This window comes from Suillus subaureus (genome assembly GCF_016647635.1).
Source record: "Suillus subaureus strain MN1 chromosome Unknown BJ212scaffold_59, whole genome shotgun sequence".
In the NCBI taxonomy this organism is placed as follows: Eukaryota; Fungi; Basidiomycota; class Agaricomycetes; order Boletales; family Suillaceae; genus Suillus; species Suillus subaureus.
Genome location: NW_024538615.1, coordinates 149,185 through 171,854, shown reverse-complemented (window position 1 = coordinate 171,854; position 22,670 = coordinate 149,185). Strand labels below are relative to the sequence as shown.

Below are 22,670 nucleotides of genomic sequence, written 5' to 3'. Positions count from 1 at the left end.
GCAACCATATGCTCCCGCCTCGAATACAAACTCCACTCCTTCGCCCTCCTCGTAATGTACTTCACGAGGTCTTCATGTGCACCGTGCCCGCGGAAGAAGAGGAGCGCGTCATACAGGTCAGTAGTCGACTTGGAGGTGTAGTGCATCTAGTGGGCGAGCCGGTGGGTGAACCTTTTCGTCTGGGGATTGTTGACTTTGGATTGGGTTGGGGGATTCTGTTGGGTGGATGGGTGGAAAGAAAGAAAAATATTAAAACACGAGAAGAAAGGAAAGGAAACTCACCATTCAGGATACAACGTAGACTTGAACACAACTGAATTACTCGTTATGAGCCTCTTGAACCGACTGGACCGGCCGTTCCCGTCCACCTGCTAATGCGTAAAACCCACACCTAGCAACGCAACGACAAGGAAAGGAAAAAAGACAGCTCATAACAAGGTCTCAGCCTCCCTAACGCCATCCTTCACCTCCATTCCCACCCTTCCTCCACCTCCTTACACACCTCCACACACTGACCCAGCAAACGTTATATCCATCATTGCAAGTTTCACAATTAATTTTCCGAGGGTCTGTGATATGATGCCGTCGGGAGATGAAGGGTCGGTGAGGAGGACATCTGTCGGAAAGAGGGTTTAAAGGGAGGAGGGGAACGTACCATCTATCGAAGCCGGGTGGAGGTGCTCTTGAGTATCTGCACCGTGCGGTAATGTTCACGGACTGCTTCGGGTAGTGTTTTACTGGGGCGTGTGAGTTTTGGGTCTCATTCTTTTTCTGCGCATCAGGCGGAGGATGGGGACGGAAAATGTGGGAGGGGCGTTGAATCTTTGACGCGGTCCTGCCGCAGTTGTGACGCGCCTGGGACGTGGTGTGACACAGCATTGACGCGGCACTGAAGTACTGACGTAACCACTTACATGCATAAATAAAAAACTGTTACTCGCCCCTGAAGATACGGATATTTTTGAGTTCTTGTGTGGTGTTTCAAAGAAATGCACTTGATAGAACGGGTAATAGACCACCGAAGCTCGGCTCAGTACGCACATTCAGTCGAGGAAGGCGTCATGAAAAACATATAAAGACAAGTAGCGTGATGTACGGAAATAACAGCCAGAAACACTGACATTACAGACGAAAAATCACCTAAACCTGGCCCCGGTCAGGTCCCTAGCAGCATATATGTGCAGACTCCATCCATGGATGTAGGCACAAGTTATGGGCCGAAAATCGTTCTTCTGGATCCAAGTACAAACACGCATGGATGAACGCGGCAGCGGCTTCTGATTCCGGTAAACTGCAATCTATCATTGATTGATCGACGCGCAGTACCTAGCCTGAGATGAGCAAACCATTTTCAATGGAAATGAAGCGGGCGCCATAAGGAAAGGTGCACTGACCGCTCTCAGCAAAATCCTCATTATGCTTCGGAGACCTCGTGAGGAGCTTTTCAGAGAAACATTCCCCTGTCAGCTGCGCCTCTCGGCCAAATGGTCATCCTCAATACTCCAAGGTTGGCCTCATTGTGAAAGGAACAGCGAACTTCCGGTGAGAAGCTCGAAAGTCTACATGAAACACATACATATAAGACCTATATGAACATGACTGTCAGAAAAACGAACATACCATGCAGCCGAGCGCCCACACATCCACCTTGGCACCATAGTTGGCCTCGAGGATATGTTCTGGAGCATGCAAGTCATATGAACTTGTGGTTCTCGTCGGAGGTTTTCCATTGGTCCATTGCGCTGCAAGGAGACATTATATATGAGTCGATGATTGATAGGAGATACAAAGATAACGCTTGCCATTCTGGAAATCCGTCACATAAGCCGTGTACAATTCTATCATGATACCGCGGTCGTTCCATCGAAGAGGATGAGCAATAGGCTGCGATCGCATGATGGGATGATGCACGCCATTCAATTCAAATTCACCGTTGACGATCTGATGAGCCTGGACGAGAAGCTCCTGAATAATCTGCGTGACGTTCCCCTCGTCAAACAGCACGTTGTCCGGCTTGAGATCTGTTTCAGAAAAAAGATGAATATTTAATGTTAGTATGATACCTATGCGTTGGTGTTTTCCGACCTGCGTGTATGATATTTGCGGCATGCAGTAGAGTCAAGGCTTCCAAGACTTCAGCAATCATAATTTTGACTTTCACCGGGTCCAGCGATTTCGAGGCGCCGAATACCTAAAGCTATTCACGCTTTCACAAAGAGCAGGGAGAACGAGGCAGAGACGTTGGTCATGAGGTCCATTTATCTCAAAATGGTCACGGAGGCGATGCAGAAAGGATATCCTGGTCGATTGTGTGATAGTTTGCATGACTTGCAACTCGAGCAGACGACCATCATGATGAGGTTTGGTATCATGAACGGTGAGAATTTTGATGGCACAGTATCTTAGCATCTCCTCCATTGATAGAACGAACGTGAGAATTCAGTGCTCGGTGATACAACTAGACCTACGAAAAATCTGAAGCCAACCAAGTACAGGAAAGTTTCCCTCTCCCCAGCTTCCTGAGATTTGTATAGCGAGAGTTGTTGAGCTGCATCCCAAGGCGAGCGGAAAAAAATACGGCACCCTGTTCTCCAGATAGAGTGAGTGATTCTTCAGGAAACAGGTCGTCAGCCGAATGTGGCATATCTGAACACACTTGTACTTGACTTGTAAAACAAATGGCGAGGTATAGCAAGTGGGCCAAATACCCTGTAGTCAAAGGGGCATGTTGTTGTTTATTCGGAAGAAAATGAGCAATGTCCGTGTTATGCAGATTACGTGAAGAGGCGGACATTGTTGATGACGGACTCGAATTGACCTTGAAACATGCTTTCGCAAGGTAATCCATGTCCTCGATAGGCTGACAGTTCTTTTAGCGTGTTAGCTTGTGTTAGTTTCGTTTCGTTTCTTACACTATCTCGTTATCTTGATCACCATCGACACCATACTTCTGCGCCTCATGGCACTTCTCGATTCTCCGGTGTTACGTTACCTAAGTATTTTCGTTAGTACTTACATCGTCGCGCCTCTTGTTGATACCTCAGTCCCAGTGAAGACTGGTCCTTACCGGAGAGGGCCGAAGATGTCACATGTAAGTATGGGTTTTCGCAGAACACAACCCTGAATCTCACCTCGAGTTGTTCTCTAGGGGATGGAGCCGTGAGGTGAGTGGTCTGACATGGTAGTACAGTCTGTACAGGGACTGCAAGGTAGGATCGAGACTTGACACAATACTTCACACTGCGTCTGAAAACCAATATTATAGTATCAATGATTAGAGGCAATACAAGACAAAGCCGAGTAGCACGGATGCGGAGGGCAAGCATTGTAAATATGGTGAGAAGTGAATGCAACACTCCAGGGCCTGTACGCAGATGGATATTCATGTTGGATCATTAACGAGGGTTCAAAGTGTTTGGAATTCATTTCGACGACATAAGATGGCGTCTGAACATGACCTGTACCCTAGGATATGTGACAGTACTAATGCCGCGTCAATTTCACTTGGCCTAGTAGGACGCACGGAAAATTGAGCATCCACTTTGGGGAAGCATGTTCCCACTTGAGGAACCAGTGACAAGGAGGACCTGGAGACGACCTTACGAGAGAGAACCTTGATGTTAAAGTTGCGAGTAGTCAACAGTCCAGAGAACCATTAATGAAGGCCATTTCATGAGAGACTGCGGGGTTTCAATAGGCTATCAATATATCAATAGCTGTAGGTGAAGTTATCGCTATGCACCCACGAAGAAGCCTGTTGTTCAGTACTCACCGTCCGCACTATCGAGAAGCAGCGAGGGCCATGTTGTACCTTCCGCCAACCATATAGCGTAAAGATTGCACATTAAACTAGAAGAAAACATTAGTAGACGTTGATTGAAAACACCCCATTAATGGGCCACTCAGCCTTGACTAGGCCATGCTTGTATCAGCATGCCGGGTGAATGGTAAACACTATTACATCCCGGGCCGCAGTGCACAGTACGTCAGGTTGCCTGCGTGTATCAACGTGTGCTGAAAATAACCACTGCGATTGGAAACCCTTGCGGATGTTGATGAACACGTTACAACCGCGTTGAGGGCCGTCACGACAGTAGTACCGTACTTGCCAAAACAATCGAATTGAGGAGCTCGTGGGACCTACGTTGGCGAAGGTTGTCGACGACTTTTGAACTCTCCGCTTCACTGCTAACAACGTGTTTATTCCAAATCTCACCTGTTCGGTTTATATTGGAGGTGATTGGGGTCCTGATTACATACCAGGCCAAAATTGGTGTGGACGGCGGCACCGCATAGCTCTGCTTGCTGCGAACGATACAAGCTACTAATCAGCCGTCTTTCCACCTTTCGTTCATTTCCCAAATTTCTCTCCTGCCGTGCTGGTTCTCGGTCCTAGGATCCTTTCACGATACCCTTGGTCACTAATTCACCATCTCAATGTCTTTATTCAAGCGGCATCCGCCGCCCTCCGACATTGACGAGAATGATACCATAGACCCACAACTCCGTCTCCGCACAGTGCGCACAGCAGCTTCTACTCTTTCAGAATCCATACGCTCAGAAATTAAAGCGCACAAGAGGCGGAGTATCACCCAGAAGAGATCCTTGTTTTTTCGCAAGAATGCAAAGAAACCAAAGACTTCAGAACCAGGCCCATCAACGGTCCAATCAGCTGAGGCCCCCTCAGCCCCGCAATCGCGCATTCCAGGCGTGCGGAGGAACATATACGTTAATCAACCACTCTCTGCCATGGAGTCAGACCAGCATGGCGAACCGCTCGCCCGGTATGCACGAAACAAAGTTCGCACAAGCAGTATGTTTCATATTTCGATTTCAGTCCCGCTTTTGAGTGTAATTTTGCTCATAGGGTACACACTGTTGACTTTTCTGCCAAAGAACTTGTTTGAACAATTTCATCGGTACGTGTTACTGTCGATGACATAGTAACCTCATTGATTGCCCCTAGAATTGCCAATATTTACTTTTTAGCGCTCGTCATTTTTCAATGTAAGTGCACCTCATGCGGTTAACCGGAGCAACGCCTTGTGGAGCAACAATTTCTAATGAAACTTGCGCAGTTTTCTCCGTTTTCGGCGCAGCGTCGCCACAGACTGCGGCTCTCCCGCTGTTGTTCATCTTGGTCGTTACAGCAGTCAAGGACGGTGTCGAGGATTATAGACGAGCCAGGCTGGATGAAGAAGTGAACACTTCCGCAGTAACACGACTCGGGCAGTGGCGCAACGTAAATCAGGCTCTTGATCCCCGACCATGGTACGAACGGCTGCTCCACATAAATGCTCCTGGAAAAATTACTCGTGGAGTGCAGAAATTACGGGAGAAAGAAGCAGGCGAGGGAAAGCAGATCATCTTGAGCAAGGGTGGTGAGGATGGGGTCAGCATGAGCACCGCAGACATGAACGATAGCATTGCACCCCTGGGCGGATCTCACCCCCCTACAGGGGCAAGTGGCCGGCAACTGGAGGATATTGAAAGTAGTACAGGCAGCACGGATTTGCATACCTACCCTCCAGGGCTCCCAGAAAACGAGCTCAGAGGATGGGACCAGCACAGTATGTCCCTATCAAACTATATGCAGTCGTCTCCTTCACGGTCATCTCTGGGCGTGGTAGATTGGAGCAGGCGCACAAACGGGACAGCCCGCTGGGAGAGGACGTTGTGGAAGAAGCTGGAGGTCGGCGACATTGTGCTTCTACGGGAAGATGAGCAGGTTCCTGCAGATATCGTCGTATTGTCGACATCTGATGCAGACGGACTGTGCTATCTTGAAACCAAGAATCTTGACGGCGAAACAAATCTCAAGGTACGGAAGGCAATACAGGCTACGGCATCCCTCAGCTCAGAAGAAGACATCGAAAAATCCTCGTTTGTCCTCGATTCAGAACCTCCGCACCAGAACTTGTATCTATACAATGGGGTCCTCCGATATACAGACGCTGCCACGCGCGAACCTCGTAGAGAGGGTGTCACTATCAACGAGCTGCTCCTTCGCGGCTGCACCGTGCGGAACACCGCATGGATCATCGGACTAGTCGTCTTCACTGGTCAGGACACCAAGATATACTTGAACGGTGGACAGACCCCGTCCAAGCAATCGAAGATTGCGAAGGAGACAAACTTCAATGTCATAGTGAATTTCGTGTTCTTGGTCATCATCTGTTCGATATCAGCGACCATCAACGGCGTCATGGATGGGCTAACAGCCACAAGCACATATATATATGAGCAAGGCGTCCAACCGACTAGTTCCAATGTACTCAACGCACTCGTTACTTTCGTGTATGTCCTTGTAACGTCACCTGAACGCTCGCTAATATTCTTTCAGATCGTGTCTCATCGCGTTTCAGAACATCGTGCCAGTCTCCCTGTTCATCTCTATCGAGATCGTGAAGACCATCCAAGCCTACTTCATTGCTCAAGATTTGGACATGTACTACAAGCCCTTCAACACCGCCTGCGTCCCAAAGAACTGGGGTATCTCTGACGATCTCGGACAAATCGAATATATATTTTCCGACAAGACCGGAACGCTGACACAAAACGTGATGGAGTTCCAAAAATGCTCGGTGCGCGGGGTCATATATGGAGAGGGAGTTACTGAAGCGCAGCGCGGAGCTGCAACGAGAGAAGGCCGGGCTGATGCAGTAGCACCAGAAGAGCTAGCAGAAAAGCTTGCAGTGCTTAAGGACACCATGGTCACCAAGCTGACCAAGCTATTCAAGAACCGCTACATGCAGGTTGACAAACTTACGCTAGTGTCACCCAAGCTCGCAGAGGACCTCGCAGACCGCTCGACGGAACAATATTTCCACATTGTCGCGTTTTTCCGTGCCTTGGCCGTGTGCCACTCAGTGTTGGCGGATAGGTCCGAGCCGCAGGAGCGCCCTTACCGCTTGGAGTATAAGGCTGAGTCCCCCGATGAGGCGGCGTTGGTTGCTGCTGCGCGGGATGTGGGCTTTCCTTTTGTCGGCAAGCACAAGGACACGATTGACATTGAAGTACTTGGCCAACCTGAGCGGTTCACGCATTTGAAGACGCTCGAGTTCACTAGCACACGTAAGCGCATGAGCGTTATCGTTCGGGCATCAGATGGACGCATAGTCTTGTACTGCAAGGGGGCCGACAGTGTCATATACGAACGACTTGCTGCGGATGTGGACCCTGCTTTGAAGGAGAAGACAACCAAGGACATGGACTTTTTTGCCAATGGTGGTTTGCGCACGCTCTGCATTGGTTATAGGGTGCTCGCGGAGGATGAGTTCTTGAGGTGGCTGCGGACGTATGAAGCTGCTCAGTCGACTATCGACGACCGCGACGAGGCCATTGAAAATGCAGCGGCCGAGGTGGAACACTCGTTGCAGATACTGGGCGCTACAGCTCTTGAGGATAAGCTACAAGAAGGAGTACCGGAAGCCATTGAAATGCTCCATCGCGCTGGAATTAAGCTTTGGATTCTCACAGGCGACAAGCTGCAGACCGCAATCGAGATTGGTGAGTGGGGCTCTTCATGTCGCCACAACTGGATCTTATCGTTCCCCAGGTTTCAGCTGCAACCTTCTGAAACAAGATATGGAAATCATGATCCTGTCTGCTGACAGCCCGGAAGGCACTCTTGCTCAGATAGAAGCGGGTCTCAACAAGATTGCGTCGATGTTGGGCCCGCCTACTTCGAAAACAATGGAACGCGGGTTTGTCTCTGGTGCTCAGGTTTCCTTTGCGGTCGTTATTGATGGTGACACCCTACGTCACGCGTTGACGCCGGATATCAAGCCTTTGTTCCTGAACCTTGGTACCCAATGCGAAACAGTCGTATGTTGTCGTGTCTCCCCTGCCCAGAAGGCGTTGACCGTGAAGCTGGTGAGTATACCGTCACTTCCTGAGGTACTCTACTGACCTTGAGTTCGGTGTCAAGGTCAAGGAGGGTCGGAAGGCAATGACGTTGTCCATAGGAGATGGTGCTAATGACGTCGCAATGATTCAAGAAGCCAATGTTGGTTGTGGTCTGCTTGGACACGAAGGTTCACAAGCTGCTATGTCTGCCGATTATGCCTTTGGTCAATTCAGGTTTTTGACGAAGTTGCTACTCGTCCATGGGAGGTGGTCGTACCAGCGTATTGCTGATATGCACAGTAATTTCTTCTACAAGGTTTGTTGTGCGATTTTGTTTGATTGTGCCTGCTGTTAATTCGTCACTTCAGAATGTCATCTGGACGTTAGCCATGTTTTGGTTTATGCCGTTTTGCTAGTGAGTTTCGTTCTTTGGTTTGTATGCACTAATTAACAATACTTTTGAAAGCTTCGACGCAACCTATTTATATGACTACAGCTTCATTTTATTTTACAATCTCATCTTTACCTCACTGCCTGTCATTGTTCTCGGATGTGAGCCTTTGTTTATTGGTTACTGGGTCCCACTCAACCGTTTGTTTCAGCATTCGATCAAGATATCAATGCAAAAGCTGCCCTTGCTTTCCCTCAGCTCTATGTTCGTGGCATCAGAGGCTTGGAGTACACGCGCACGAAGTTCTGGTTCTACATGCTCGATGGTCTTTACCAGTCTGCGGTGGTCTTCTTCATTCCCTATTTGGTCTGGCAGCTTGGACTGGCCGTGTCGTCCAATGGCAAAGGGATTGACTCTCTAGCGGACTTCGGGACAACCGTTGCGGTTGCTGCTATCTTTGCAGCGAATACATATGTCGGGATGAACACCCACTAGTACGTCTGCTTTGTCGTGGTGGTTTGATAACGCTAAATGTTGTTTATCTTAGCTGGACCTCTATCACCTGGGTCGTCGGCATCGGATCATCTCTTGTCATGATCCTTTGGATCGTGATCTATTCGTTCTTTCCGGTCAACACCTTCTTCTCTAATACAGATGGATTTATAGACGAGGTAGATATTCTCTTCTCCAATGTCACGTTTTGGGCGACAATTGTTTTCTCCGTTTTGGTGGCACTGGGTGAGTCGAAATGGTGTCCCTGTAGACTCGTCCTAACTAGTAATCGATTAGCGCCTCGGTTCCTCATCAAGTTCTTTAAGTCGACGTATATGCCCTTGGATAAAGACATTATTCGCGAGATGTGGGTAGGAGGGGATCTCAAGGATCGTCTGGGAATCCGCCATCGCAAGGAATCGAAGAACAAACATGTTGACCTTGAGACTGCACCCATGTTCCGCGAACCTCATGCTCGTTCAGCGTCGGAACTAGTTCTGCAGCAAGGTTACGAACCGACGGTTCCAAGATCCCCCGCAGATTCTGATAGCAAGAATCCTGACGATAACCGCGCAGATGCTATCGAGCTGGTCCCTCAGGCCGCGTTACCAAATCCTCACCACGCGGAGGATGCTGTCTCACCCAATACCTCTTACTACTCGGCATCCGATATCCCCCTGCCCTCACCCATACCACCCTCACTATATCAATATCCATCAGGAGAAATAAGCAGCCAAGCACCATTTGTCGCGCCGTCGAGCTCACGCTCCCTGAGCCCTGAGCCTGCTGTTCCTAAATTAGCTTACTCACACCCCTCGCGTGATTGGTCCCCATCCCCTTCGCGTCTGCAGACTCCTCCGCACCCTCATTCCTTGGCACCTGGCCAACAACCTCTTGTTCAGCTCCAACCAGAGGGACTTCATGATCACGATGCTGGCGAAGGTCGCTATCGACCAAAAGGATCTGATCAAGAAGATCAGGCAAACGACTCACTGGCGTGGGACGAGCCGCGGGTTTTCTGAGGTCTATTTGGTTTCTGCCGGATGTCGATGTATCATAGGAGAGACGTTGTGAAACTATTGTACTCACTCTTGCTTTCGTTCTGACTTACCTACATCTTATTGCAACGCTCTCGTGCATTTCGGATGGATCCTCAAGCTTTTTTGGTACCATTTCGTATTTACATGGACTCGTGGTTGGTACCGAGATGCCCATCCATATCTATTGTCTTACACTTTTTTGATCTCAAGCTCAAAACTTTTAACATTAATTTTCTAATGGACCTGCCAACATCAGCATCCCATGGCCCTCGAAGATCAACTCATGATGGACTTCATGACACTGGAGATATTGCAGTTTCGACATGTTTTCAAGGGCACCTGTGTGGAACTACTCTTCTGGGTATTTGTATTGGATCGTATGTTAACTTGTGACAAATCATACGCGCCAAAACGGAGTTGTCCTGAGACGAAGACCCCAGAATCATCAAGAGCGACGACGGCTTTTGAACTAGTGGGTCACGGTGACTGTATAGTATATCTTCAAGGTATGCTTTCATCCAATTGAGTACTGTAATGCCGCCGTCGACGGCAACACTCAGAGAGACGAGCAGTAACTGGACTGTTCAGGAGTTCCTGGCTCCTACAGTAGTTCTCTTCTACCGAGCAGATTGGTCCCAGTATCTTCAAGTTGAAGACTGTTCTCCAAACCACAAAAAGTCCATCGGTCCTCCTCAACTCTTTGAGAGCTGTAAATTCAGCAGCAACGTCGTCAGGCGAGATACTCTCTAGACCAGCAAAAACGCCACCTGCATCACGAGGCTCCGAGTCGGTCGAGAGCCGCGGAGGTGCCCATGCGAAGAATGCTTCAAGATCCTGTGCAGTCTTGACAGCAATGTCGAAATTTTCATTGATCAGTGATGCAAGGGGGCGTCCTCCAGCGTGGGTCATCTTCCTTTAGGGACATTGGTTTTCATGTTCTATTGAATTCAAACTAGTCAGTACTGTGGTGCTATCAGATCTAAATTACATCTCCGCGAGTTTTGGATACCCTTCGCGTGAGTTCTGCCCACGTGGGCCAGGCACAGCCAGTTTTGCCAGACCAGTTGGTAAAACTCCCGAGTTCTGCCAACAACGCTAGAACTACGATACAGCCATACTTAATCACGGGCTGATATTGACCTTGGGTACAAGGTGATGATTTTATCCTTCAGAAAGGTGTCCCGCGATGCTGGACGTCGCTTGAAATTCAACAAGGTTTTATACCCTTGAATAAACCTCGATTCAGATCTGTAAGAGAATAAGTCACTTTTGCCATATTCGAATCGGACTCATACCTGCTATATCCGCTGACATAAGCTACGTCCTTCATGTCGTGAACGCTTTCGAACCATTTCAATTTCTGATCAATGTCATGTCACGATTCGCGACACTTCAGATTGACAACACACGTATAATTCTGACACCAGTGAGCTCAGGCATAGAATGGAGTCGTGACCAAATGTCATCGAACAGGCTGCATCCTTGAATCCATTGATCACTCCCGCTTTCAAATCATCATTTAGCACCACATCATTAATAAGTAGGTGCTATGTTAGAAGACGTTGCTCAATTCAAAAACTTTCCAGGTTCACCGGCTACTTCAGCGAAGTGGTTCGATTCGCATACTTTATCATAGTGTCGGTGGTCCCAGGCAAGTATGCATAACTCGTGTTCTACAATTGTATTACTTACTGTAACCGCATGACCTCGCACTTGAACGCCAAGTTGAATGTGGCGAACTTCCCTTATCGCAGTACCTAGATAAGATTTTTAATAGTTATCTCACCCACTCATTCTGCTGAAATTCTTCGGTTCCGCAGACCGTTTTTCGGATAGGCTGAGGTAAGATCAAACCCTGATATCCTCTTGGCGCTCATTTGGTAATCCCTTGGTTAAGAAATTTCTCCGAGGTTCAACGGCCATCATCTTTGAACAAAACGAATATCCCGGTGATGTAATCATGAGAATTGATCCCCACATGAATTCGCAATGCCTTGGGATGATTATTCGGGTATGCAAAGTCGCACCACTATAGTCCTCATATTTAGTCTGCTCTTGCCTCTTCTTCTGCCTGAATCCAGACCCCTTCATTGCGACTTAGGATGTCTTCTGATTTATCCGAAGCTGATATAACCGCGCTCGTGTACGAAGATGAAACCTACCCTGAACAAGTGTGGTATACTATCGCTGCGTTTCTCTTCGTAGTCGGCTGCTTCCAGTGGGGGTCACTCGTTCACTCCAAATTCGCCAGGCGCAGACGCTACGAGTCCGACGAGGAAACGGCCACCACCGATGGCATTCAATACAAATTTTCTCTCCGTCGCATCCCACTTGCAATCATAAATTTCTATCGCGTTGTTGCCTTCCGGTGGACCCTAGAAATAGGACAATCTATACCCTTAACATGGCAGAGGTTTTTGTGACTGTGGCATATATCGCCCTTTTGTTGATCTACGCCTTCATCAATAGTAAGCTCACACGATTGTGTACGGTCCCACTCCCACCTGCATTAACCACTAAATCACGCAGCAACGTCAGTCGAGGGTCAGAAGCTTGATATCATCTACTGGAGCAACCGCATAGCGATGCTGGCGTCCAGTCAGTTTCCCATTATCACGGCCCTTGGCACAAAGAACAATATCGTGTCTTGTAGGTGGAAAAGCTCTGAATCTGATGTGTCGCTGAGTTTTTCGCATCAGTGGTCACAGGCATCAGCTACGATAGGGTACGGCGCTTGATTACTCTCCGCGGGGGACTTACTGATGGATATGAAGCTCAATTATATTCATCGAATGATGGCTAGGACATGCTTCATGCTCCTTTGGGTACATGCGGCGGGTGAAGTTGTATGTTTTCCCTAGTACGTACCTCCAATTCATGCTTGTGCTGTTCTAATTGAGTTTACCGAAAGCTTCCGGGAGACTTTGAACGAGGACTGGCTCCGCGTCGGTATCGTCGCCATGGTTGCCTTCTCTATTCTGATCATAGTATCACTGCGTCCCGTTCGCAGTGAAGTGTACGAGGTTTTCTTTTACGTTCATTTCCTTGGCGTCCTGTGAGTGTAGGACTTCTGCTCGCTTGTAACTGCTATTGATAGATAGAACGCAGGATATTTCTTGTGGGAGGATATTACCACACCAAGGGTGCTCAGTAAGTGCAAATTAACGCAGATAGCCTCATTTCTGACTGGCAGCACTTAGCGGGTCGTACTGGATATGGCCCTCGTTTGTCTTCTGGGCTTTCGATCGCTTCGTCCGGGTGGTTAGACTTGTTGTATTCAATCACTCTTATTTTGGCTTCAAGTCAGGAGCTGGGACAATGGATGCAACGACGGAATTGCTTTCCGAAAATATCGTTCGATTGCGCCTACGTCGACCCCCGCATTTCCACTGGTCCCCAGGACAAACGGCATATCTAATCATGCCCTCAGTTTCGACACTGCCATTCGAAGCGCACCCTTTTACTATTGTGAGTTTCGATTCTAGTCTCCTGTCAACCGCAAGACCAGAGGATCAATCGGGAAGCGGTGAAAACAACGGAACTCAGGTTCTGGGATCGAGCGCTCCGTTCTGGAAGGAGCTAGTGTTTTTGGTCAATGTGCACGGAGGGTTTACGAAAAAGCTAAAGGAGGTAGCCGGAACGAAGGGCAAAGTTAAGGTTTTTGTGGATGGTCCTTATGGTCCGTCTTCTGACCTCGGTTCTTACGACACATCGATATTTGTGGCAGGTGAGCTGTGCGTTGTCTCGTAATGACACAGTACTTATCGAACCAGGAGGATCTGGTATATCGTATACCCTCCCGGTATTCCTGAACGTTATCGAGCACGTGGATTAGTTTGCTTGTTATCATTGATGTCTAATTATTCTCATAGGTGCGTGCGCAAAGGGAAAAGCTCCTGCAAACGGGTAGTGTTCATTTGGTCCATACGCGGGGCTGGTGCGTAGATTCATGACTCATCCATAGCAACAATACTAACGTCATATTTTATAGGGTGTGTTCAATGGATTGAAGAAGCACTGATCAAGGCTGTTCAGCTTGCTCCGCCTTCTTTGACAGTGTCCATCCGTATCTTTGACACTGGTTCTCCATCAACGTCACAGTACATGGAAGAAGATTTCAGCCTTTCAAATCCAACAGAGAAGAACGGCACTCCCGAACAAGTTCTGACAAGGAAGGTATCTGTATCGTCGTCAATGCTATTTTCATTACATGGGGTCAAAATGGAGAGTGGACGAGCAGACCTGGATGCCCTGCTCAAAGAAGAGGTCAGCATGGCATCGGGAAGTATGTCGGTGAGCGGTAAGTACTAACTCCCCCGATCTTTAAGAACGTAACTTACTGGTATGGCATTAGTTTGCGGATCGCAGGGTATAGCACGTGCAGTCCGTCATGCACTTCGTTTCCCTGTCTCGGGACCTTCCAGTATTCTCAGTGGAGGACCGAGCGTAACCTTATATGTCGAATCTTTCGGATACGCCTGACAGTCCCCTCCTGATCTACCTTGATCACTTTTATGCATGTCCTATTATGTTTTCTTTATCGCCAGAGTTTCTTATGGTTTGGTACTGTAGCTGTTTAACAAGGACTCTGAGTGCTGTATCGTCTATTAGCATTGGGCTCACGCCTAGTTAACACATGTCACATGGATATAGGGGCTGTTCGCAAACAACCCGTAGAACCAGATTAAACTTCTGACTTGGCATTACACCCTTGATCCGATCAGCACTGAATTTTTGGGCGCGATGACCAACACAAATGGGGGCTCTTGCCTGAAATTTTCCACAGATCTTAAAAGAATTACCATTATATTCGAGCACCACCAAACTGAATGCGTGCTGAAATTTGTTATTTTCTCCATTCGTAGAGGCGCAAAGCCTTGCGTCCCCTTGGGGTATATAATACCTGGATAATCCAGAACAGCCACCAGAGTGAGACAGCTGAAGATTGATGATCTACGAGAAAATGACATAGAAGAACAGAAGCACGGATGTGATTCCAAGGAGATGTTGACCCACGCCAGTGTGGAAGGTACCAACCAACCGGCGAAAAAGTAGCGATATCATGATCGGGCGATAAGACGAGTATCCGCATTACCGATTTCGTGAGACCCCCTTTTCGGGACCCTGGAGCAACTCTACGACTTGAGTGTTGCTCTGAAACAGAGAATAGATCACAACTTTGATGAATAAAGCATCGAGGTCAATAAACCCAAGTAGAGCTCATCCAAGTGATATAACCCGGATAGGCGATGACTGATGTTCTCTTTTTGGAAAGTGAGTACAACAGATTGTCTGCTAGATCTCGACGTGCTGAAAGCACATATATCGGTTTGTAAAACACCTTGCTCCCTGGAAAATATAATGGTGAATGTTCTCATTGAAAACCGTCGGCCTTTTCCATGTCACGGCAAAGCATGCTACCCTACCATGAGTAGTGAAAAAATGTGCAGATAGGAAAGGGTTGTGGCTGCAGAAGTGACTGCACTGCCAGTGCATCATGGTATCAGACACATGCTTTTTCAAGTTAGTTCGCTTGATGCTACTTACCATATATATAGCCGAAGACATGACAATTTCTCCACGGTACGTACGCTCCACGCTTGGTTATATTCTATCTGGTTCAAGCAGCTACCCAATTGATGAAGCAACAAATGTATACCTTGCTATTTGCGGAAGATATGAGGGTGCATGGGAAAGGAAGGACAGGAACTGGGTGTAATCTAACGCGATTCGGGTGATTGGCACATGTTTGTGTAATGGGATGTAATAATTTGAGCGCTTAGCGGTCAGCGGGCCATGTCACTACCGTACCGATTAACGTTTTAACGCTGAGCTTCTTCTCGAGCGAGGAGATCATCGCTAATCAACGCTCATGAAGATTAACTCCCAGCTGGTGCATATGGCCACCCGCACAGATCCGTGGTCACCGGAAAAGCGCGGACCCGATAACTGTTGACATAGGACAAGCGCCACATGCATTAGAACAGTTAGGTTATGAGCAGAAAGTCAGCGCTATTCACCACACACAGTATCCACAACGCAACGATGTCCAAAACGTACTATCATCGCCAACGTCAAACTCTACTGACTGGCTATCGTTTACCAGGTCAACACAACGATGCCAGCGGTGCCTGATACAACAAGAGATGCAAATCTTACTTTGGGAGGCCACCCGGCGTTGGCGCAGACAACTTAAGGGCACACGAATGCAGTAGCATTCTTCGACAACGGGCGACAGGTCATCATTGGTTCCCGTAACTGTACCCTGTGAATGTGGGATGTTGAGCAAAGGGATGAAGCTCGTCTAAGGATATCACAGGCAATGGCTGCTGTTCTCTTCTTCGAAAGTGAGTGCAATGGATCGTTGGGTTCAAAAAGGTGCTTACTTTGACCGCACTAAGATTAAGTCGGTTGCAACTACACCACCACGTCACAGACCAAAGGTTTCGAAGACCGTAAAATGGAATAGCGAAGCTCCTCACTTCAAATAGTCGGCCTTTTTGTATCCTGGTAAAGCATGAATGTGGAATGAAAAATATTGAGCAGAGTGGATAAGACATGTGATTGCGTGTTCTTTCGACTTGAGGGTAGGAACTCCTCAATGACGGAATCGTCCGATACCACCATACGAGAAGTACCAACCATCAAGCACAGCCTATGCGTGGTGCAATAGAAGACGCCTCTTTATTGGACCTGATGTCTTCTGCAGACCCATGCCTTGTAGCCCTGAAGATGCGAGCAGACTGAAAAAGACAAAGCGAAATTTACCTACAGAGTGTTAAATGCCTGCCATGGGGCGGGCACGATTCTTTTGATACTGTAAAACAAGGAAAGGCAAAACGGCATAGAAGAGCAGACGTACGTCCATGGATGTTATCGTGACTGGAGTAGACGCCAGCGTGATGGATGAGAACGTCTCAATGATAGAACTATGTCTGACACCACCGCGCAGAAAGGTAATAGCTTTGTAAGAATCTTGTACTTTGACGAGGGCGATGAGAACATGAGCCTGAGGGGGGCGGCCAACTTGCGTAAAGTTGAGGACATCGATAGGCGATGGATCGGCTGATCGGGTTAGTTAGTGCTGCGTCGGGTACATACTACACATTTCAATCGACTGGAATTACCGAGCAGGCGTTCATAGAAGACACGCATCTTGGCCGCGGGGAGTATTTAAAAAATCTTGCGATCCACACCGCTACGCCACATCCAAAAAGCAGCTACCACAGTCTTACTGGTCGATCTCAGAGAAATTTGGCAGGAGAAGCGAGGAGTTTGAATTTTGCCCTTTATGTAATCGATGTTTGTTACGTACAGCCTGAGCGTCAACGTTTCAACGTGACAAGTCCTTCGCTCGCATCGTACAAAGTACTAGCTATATTATCATAGCGCACCCAGGAGCAGTAGTGAGCATTGAATGGCATAATAAAATGGTACCATTTAATGCATTTCACCCGCCCATGCCCCAATATCAGCCACCTGTCGAACCTTTGATTTGGATCGTCAATCTTTCGAGCCTCTACCAAGACAAAAAATCCTGGCCATTCTAAAATTCTTCTTGAGCTTCGGATGACGGTCATGGATATCATGTTATACTCTATCTTGCACAAAGCCTCCATGGTACCTTGGATAGAAGGATTCTGTGGCATACATCGCCCTTTTGTCGATCTATGCCTTCATTGACAGCAAGCTCAGAGGATTGTGTGCGGTCCTACTCACACCGCATCAACCACTAAATCACACAGCAACTTCAGTCAAGGGCCGGAAGCTTGATATCGTCCTCTGGAGTAACCGCATAGCTATGCTGGCGTCTAGTCAGTTTCCCATTGTCACGGCCCTTGGCACAAAGAACAATATCGTGTCTTGTAGGTGGAAAAGCTGCGAATCTGACATGTCGTTGAGTTTTCGCATCAGTTGACACAGACATAAGCTACGGTAGGGTATGGCATTTAATTACTCTCCACGGGGTACTTACTCGTGGATGAACTCAATTATATCCATTGAATGATGGCTAGGACATGCTTTACGCTCCCTTGTGTACATGCGGTGGGTCGAGTGGTATCATATCCCTAGTACGTATCTTCTATTCCGTACTTGCAATATTCTAATGGAGTTGATCGAAAGCTTCCCTTTGAGCGAGGCATCGCTTCGCGCTGGTATCACTGTCATGGCTGCTTTCTTTATTCTGATCATAGTATCACTGCGTCCTGTTCGCACTGGAGCTTACGAGGTCTTCTTCTACATTCACTTCGTTGGGATCGGGTGGGTGTAGGATTTTTCCATGTGTTTTGTATTTTTTTTGACCGATAGAATCCAGTATATTTCTGGTGGGAGGATATCACCACACCAAAGGTGCTTAGTAAGTGCAAATTAATACAGATAGCCTCATTTCTGACTGGCAGCAAATAGAGGGTCGTACTGGATATGGCCCTCGTTTGTCTTCTGGGCTCTCGATCGCTTCATCCGGGTGGTTCGACTTGTTGTATTCAATCACTCTTACTTCAAGTCAGAAGCTGGGACAATGGATGCAGCGACAGAATTGCTTCCCGAAGATATCGTTCGATTGCGCCTACGTCGGCCTCCGCATTTCCACTGGTCCCCAGGACACACGGCATATCTAATCATGCCCTCAGTTTCGACACTGCCATTCGAAGCGCACCCTTTTACTATTGTGAGTTTCGATTCTAGTTTCCTGTCAACCGCAAGACCAGAGGATCAATCGGGAAGCGGTGAAAATTACGGAGCCCAGGTTCTGGGATCGAGTGCTCTGTTCTGGAAGGAGCTAGTGTTTTCGGTCAACATGCACGGAGGGTTCACAAAAAGGTTAAAGGAGGTAGTTGTAACGAAGGGTGAAGTTAAGGTTTTTGTGGATGGTTTTTATGGCTTGTTTTCTGACCTTGGTTTTTACAACACGTTTGTATTTGTGGCAGGTGAGCTGTGCGTCGTCTCGTAATGACACAGTACTTATCAAACCAAGAGGATCTGGTATATCGCATACCCTCTTGGTATTCCTGAACGTTATCGAGCACGTGGATGAGTTTGATTGTTATCATTGATGCCTAATTGTTCTCATAGGTGCGTGCGCAAGGGAAAAAGCTCCTGCAAACGGGTAGTGTTCATTTGGTCTATATGCAGGGCCGGTGCTTAGATTCACGACTCATCCACAGCCCCTACGAGAAATAATAACATCATATTTTATAGAGTATGTTCAACGGATTGAAGAAGCCCTCATCAAGGCTGTGCAGCTTGCTCGGTCTTCTTTGACAGTGTCCATCCGTATCTTTGACACTGGTTCTCCATCAACATCACAGTACATGGAAGAAGATTTCAGCCTTTCAAATCCAACAGAGAAGAACGGCACTCCCGAACAAGTTCTGACAAGGAAGGGTTCTATAACGTCGTCAATGCTATTTTCATTATGCGGGGTCAAGATGGAAAGTGGACGAGCGGACCTGGATGCACTGCTCAAAGAAGAGGTCAGCATGGCATCTGGAAGTATGTCGGTGAGTGGTAAGTACTAAATCTGCCGGCCTCTATGAATGTGCAACTTACGGTATTACATTAGTTTGCGGATCGCAGGGTATAGTACATGTGGTCCGTCACGCACTTCGCTTGCCTGTCTCAGGACTTTCCAGTATTCTCAGTGGAGGGCTGAGCGAAACCCCATATGTCGAATCTTTCGGACATGCCTGATAGTCCACTCCTAGTAATCCACCCTGACTTATTCTGTTTTCTTTGTCACCAGAGTTTTCTTGTGGTATGTTATTGTAGCTGTTTAACAAGGACTCTCAGTGCTGTATCGTTTGTTAACATTTGACCCTCACCCAACATATAGGAATTTTTCCACACTACTGTCTACTCCCATGATAGTCATGAATGATGTGTCAAGACAATATCTCAGCAGTACTGTGACCTGAGAATGACATAGAAGATGTGAATGTGAATTGTGTGTGTGTGTGTTGAGTTGCATTCTTCAGAGGTGGTGGATGTGGCTCAACTTGGCAACATTGAATATTGCAGTGTCATATGTAGTTCTGTCAATCTGAGCTGAAGTTCTGACTTCAATGAATGGAGTTTATTGACCTTGTCCCTTGTGTCCAGTCACTTCGCATGTCATTTCCTTGCAGTCTGGTCCCTAATAAGCTGGCTCATTCCAAAAATCTTCCTCAACAGAAACCATCAAATATTCGCTGTGGCGTCAATATTGACAGGCCATTCATGACCCTCTATCTGAGTCCATGGTCATTGTTATCTATCTTTGAAAGACACCTGCTGTCTGAGGTACATGTGGTTGAGCTTTATGATTGAAGATTCAATGCTGACTGGTAGGTTAAGAGAGGAATACACCAAGTGAGAAGCCTATCAACATCTGTCAGCATATGGGATACCACAGATTGTTTTGCTGTGTTAATAAAGAAGGTGCATTGTAAAATCTATTCATATGTATGCCTTGGCCTGTTTCTTGACTAATCTGTCTGTACTAGTTTTTAGACATGTGCACCTTGCCATATTTCTGCCAGTCAAGCCAGCAAAGCACTGATACATAAGACATCAGTGATGATTGTGGAATGATGGGTGAGAATGTCTCAGTAATAGAGCCATGTCCACCAACACCACCACACAGGAAAGGTGGCAGCTCTGCAGGAATCTTGTACATTGACAAGGGTGGTGAGAAAACAAGCCTGAGGGGAGGTGGTCAACCTGTGTGGGATTGTAGGGCATGAATAGGTGATGGATGAGTTGATCGGGTCAGTTGGGGCTGCATCAGGTATATATTTCAATTGACTAAAATTACTGAGCAGACACTCATACAAGACATGCACCTTGGCCACAAAAAGAATAGAAAATCTTGCCATCCACACCACTACACCACACCTAAAAAGCAACTATCACATGTGCAGGACAAATGGTGATGCAGAATTGATGTTATTGCAGCAATCATTCTGCCTGCTAAAGTAAGTCTTGCAATGGCAGTGGCATGAAGGACTCAGTGAAGATGAGACAGAGTATATGATCAACAGATGAATGTTGTACCTTGTAGATGTGGCAATGCAAGAAAGTAAAAGGTGATTCTGTGAGGCCTCTATCATGTACACTGATTGGCAACTGCAGGACACAGGATATCCAACCATCTGACCCCAATGATCTACACCAGCATAGTCATTGAGTTGGAGTTGGTCATCATTCCCATGCATCACATACATATTATTCCCACCTCCCTAAGGTGGGTTCTGTGGGTAAGAAACATCTTTTTCTCTACAAGAAGATGTGCAGGAAAGTTTTATGTCAGTGACAACTGTGGGAATGGTATGTTTCACAAAACATGTCTCAGTCTCTCTTTGATGCATCCCCCATTTGTTCTTTTCCTTTTGGTATGTTTTTTCTCCCTTGTTGACTTGCACTCATATTCCTGCTATCTAGGATCTTCTTGGTGAAGACTCCCTCCTGTGTGTCTCATGTCCTTGATGAGTGTGCATGTCCACCCTCCACTGTTCACAATATCTGCAATTACCCTGATTATTATGACCCTCTTTATTATCCCCAATATCATACCTCAATTTTTTCTACTGTGTCTGCATTCTGTGCTTGGCTTCTCAAATCCCTCATTTCTCATCACTGTACATGCATGTCTTGCATGCTGTTATTCATGGGTTCTATTTGCTATGATGGTGTACTTGTCATCATCATGCAGCAAAGGACATTTATTTCATTGTTATTCCATGCCTTTCAAAGCACTGGTTATTGTCACTGTGGCATCATCCATCAACTGTCCTTCACTTCCTCTCAAGTTTGTTTTGTGGACTGGTTGGAATATTATCCCCCTTGGTCTTATACCTGTGATGAAACTATGCTTGATGAAAGTCTGAAACACCTTGAATGACATGTAGGGAACAACAATATTGAGGTCCCAAGGGACACTGGTTGACTCCCATGATCATGGCATGTGCTGCAGATCTGGTGATCATGCTGCCATTGCATCTCAATATTTTGATGAATTTAGAGAAGTATGTAAGTGCAAGTGGTTCAATGAGCTGATGGTAACATCAAAGGACAACTTTACATGCCAATTCCCTGTGATGGTGACTGGTGTGACTGATTGAATGAAGATTAGTTATCATCAAGATCTCCAGAATGCTCATGGCAACATTGGGAGTGTGAGCGACTGGTTTGAGTATGAGTACAAGGATGACAAATGAACAGTTTTCTTACAATGTCCAGGGCAAAGGATAGCTAGGTTAAGTGACAGGTTGGGTTCTGAAGGGGCCATGTAAGTGAGATCACTGGATAAGAAGAGGTGAGTCTTGACAATAAAGGTTGAAGAAGATATTGCATGGAACACAGGGAGCAGTGGCTTGGTGTGTCTCAGATTGCATTGTGTGGCAATGGTTACAAATCAGGTGTATGAAGAATGGAGAGACTGGTCAGGATGAGTGCATTGGAAGGTGGCAGAGTTGGGTTAGCAGTAGAGGTAGTATCAACTCAGACAATGTGAACAGTGAGTCTACTTGTTGATACAGCACAAAGAGTCAGACATGCCAGAAGATTGATGGAGTAGTTTCAATAGTACTACACTAAGTTGAAATGTTTGGGACAGAGCCTTACCAGTTTTCAAAAGAATCTGAGGAGGTGGGAACAGGTGTGTCTGTGGCACTACAATATAATTATTAGTGGTACTAAAAATAACTTTCAAAACTTTTTGGAAACTTGGGTAGAGTGTGGCTAAACCTTCCAACACTTCAGGCAACTTGGCCTGGATTGAAAGTCAGTCTGGTGAAGGAATCAACTACTCAGATATGGCTCTACAAGGAATACCAAGTCAGAGTATATAGGTGGTTGTCTCAACGAGCCCCTTCAGTGACAAACTTTGTATTATACGGGTCACCCAACCTACATAATAT

The 22,670-nt window shown here is 47.0% G+C and overlaps 6 protein-coding genes across 6 annotated transcripts; 3 read left to right on the top strand and 3 right to left on the bottom strand.

The window, feature by feature from the left end:
• Positions 1–1,135: 1,135 nt before the first annotated feature.
• On the bottom strand, positions 1,136–2,146 carry BJ212DRAFT_1581029 (kinase-like domain-containing protein; the record flags this gene model as incomplete). Its single annotated transcript, XM_041342291.1, has 5 exons — positions 1,136–1,326; positions 1,395–1,559; positions 1,621–1,742; positions 1,788–2,021; positions 2,086–2,146. The coding sequence occupies 4 exons, from the start codon at positions 2,144–2,146 to the stop codon at positions 1,515–1,517; spliced, it is 462 nt and encodes a 153-aa protein (XP_041186897.1). The 3' UTR covers positions 1,136–1,326; positions 1,395–1,514.
• Positions 2,147–2,433: 287 nt separating this feature from the next.
• BJ212DRAFT_1394204 (uncharacterized protein) lies at positions 2,434–2,684 on the bottom strand. Its single transcript, XM_041337139.1, has one exon. It carries the CDS (start codon positions 2,642–2,644, stop codon positions 2,465–2,467), a length of 180 nt encoding a protein of 59 aa, XP_041186896.1. The 5' UTR covers positions 2,645–2,684; the 3' UTR covers positions 2,434–2,464.
• A 1,753-nt stretch (positions 2,685–4,437) lies between these two features.
• BJ212DRAFT_1486752 (uncharacterized protein) lies at positions 4,438–9,753 on the top strand (the record flags this gene model as incomplete). The annotated part of the gene is made up of 12 exons (XM_041341162.1): positions 4,438–4,813; positions 4,868–4,919; positions 4,967–5,007; positions 5,079–6,297; positions 6,344–7,509; positions 7,559–7,875; positions 7,931–8,164; positions 8,217–8,263; positions 8,315–8,400; positions 8,451–8,733; positions 8,787–8,977; positions 9,029–9,753. The coding sequence occupies 12 exons, from the start codon at positions 4,438–4,440 to the stop codon at positions 9,751–9,753; spliced, it is 4,737 nt and encodes a 1,578-aa protein (XP_041186895.1).
• A 519-nt stretch (positions 9,754–10,272) lies between these two features.
• On the bottom strand, positions 10,273–11,862 carry BJ212DRAFT_1304346 (uncharacterized protein; the record flags this gene model as incomplete). The annotated part of the gene is made up of 6 exons (XM_041333579.1): positions 10,273–10,684; positions 10,912–11,019; positions 11,067–11,131; positions 11,181–11,318; positions 11,464–11,528; positions 11,799–11,862. The coding sequence occupies 6 exons, from the start codon at positions 11,860–11,862 to the stop codon at positions 10,273–10,275; spliced, it is 852 nt and encodes a 283-aa protein (XP_041186894.1).
• An 11-nt stretch (positions 11,863–11,873) lies between these two features.
• On the top strand, positions 11,874–14,253 carry BJ212DRAFT_1449784 (ferric reductase like transmembrane component-domain-containing protein; the record flags this gene model as incomplete). The annotated part of the gene is made up of 13 exons (XM_041338752.1): positions 11,874–12,125; positions 12,185–12,239; positions 12,301–12,420; positions 12,471–12,496; positions 12,546–12,631; positions 12,683–12,826; positions 12,880–12,921; positions 12,972–13,498; positions 13,545–13,560; positions 13,644–13,708; positions 13,763–13,871; positions 13,893–14,071; positions 14,126–14,253. 13 exons carry the CDS (start codon positions 11,874–11,876, stop codon positions 14,251–14,253), a joined length of 1,749 nt encoding a protein of 582 aa, XP_041186893.1.
• A 3,625-nt stretch (positions 14,254–17,878) lies between these two features.
• On the top strand, positions 17,879–19,464 carry BJ212DRAFT_1486748 (uncharacterized protein; the record flags this gene model as incomplete). Its single annotated transcript, XM_041341161.1, has 5 exons — positions 17,879–18,037; positions 18,082–18,130; positions 18,174–18,701; positions 18,973–19,281; positions 19,337–19,464. The coding sequence occupies 5 exons, from the start codon at positions 17,879–17,881 to the stop codon at positions 19,462–19,464; spliced, it is 1,173 nt and encodes a 390-aa protein (XP_041186892.1).
• Positions 19,465–22,670: the final 3,206 nt, after the last annotated feature.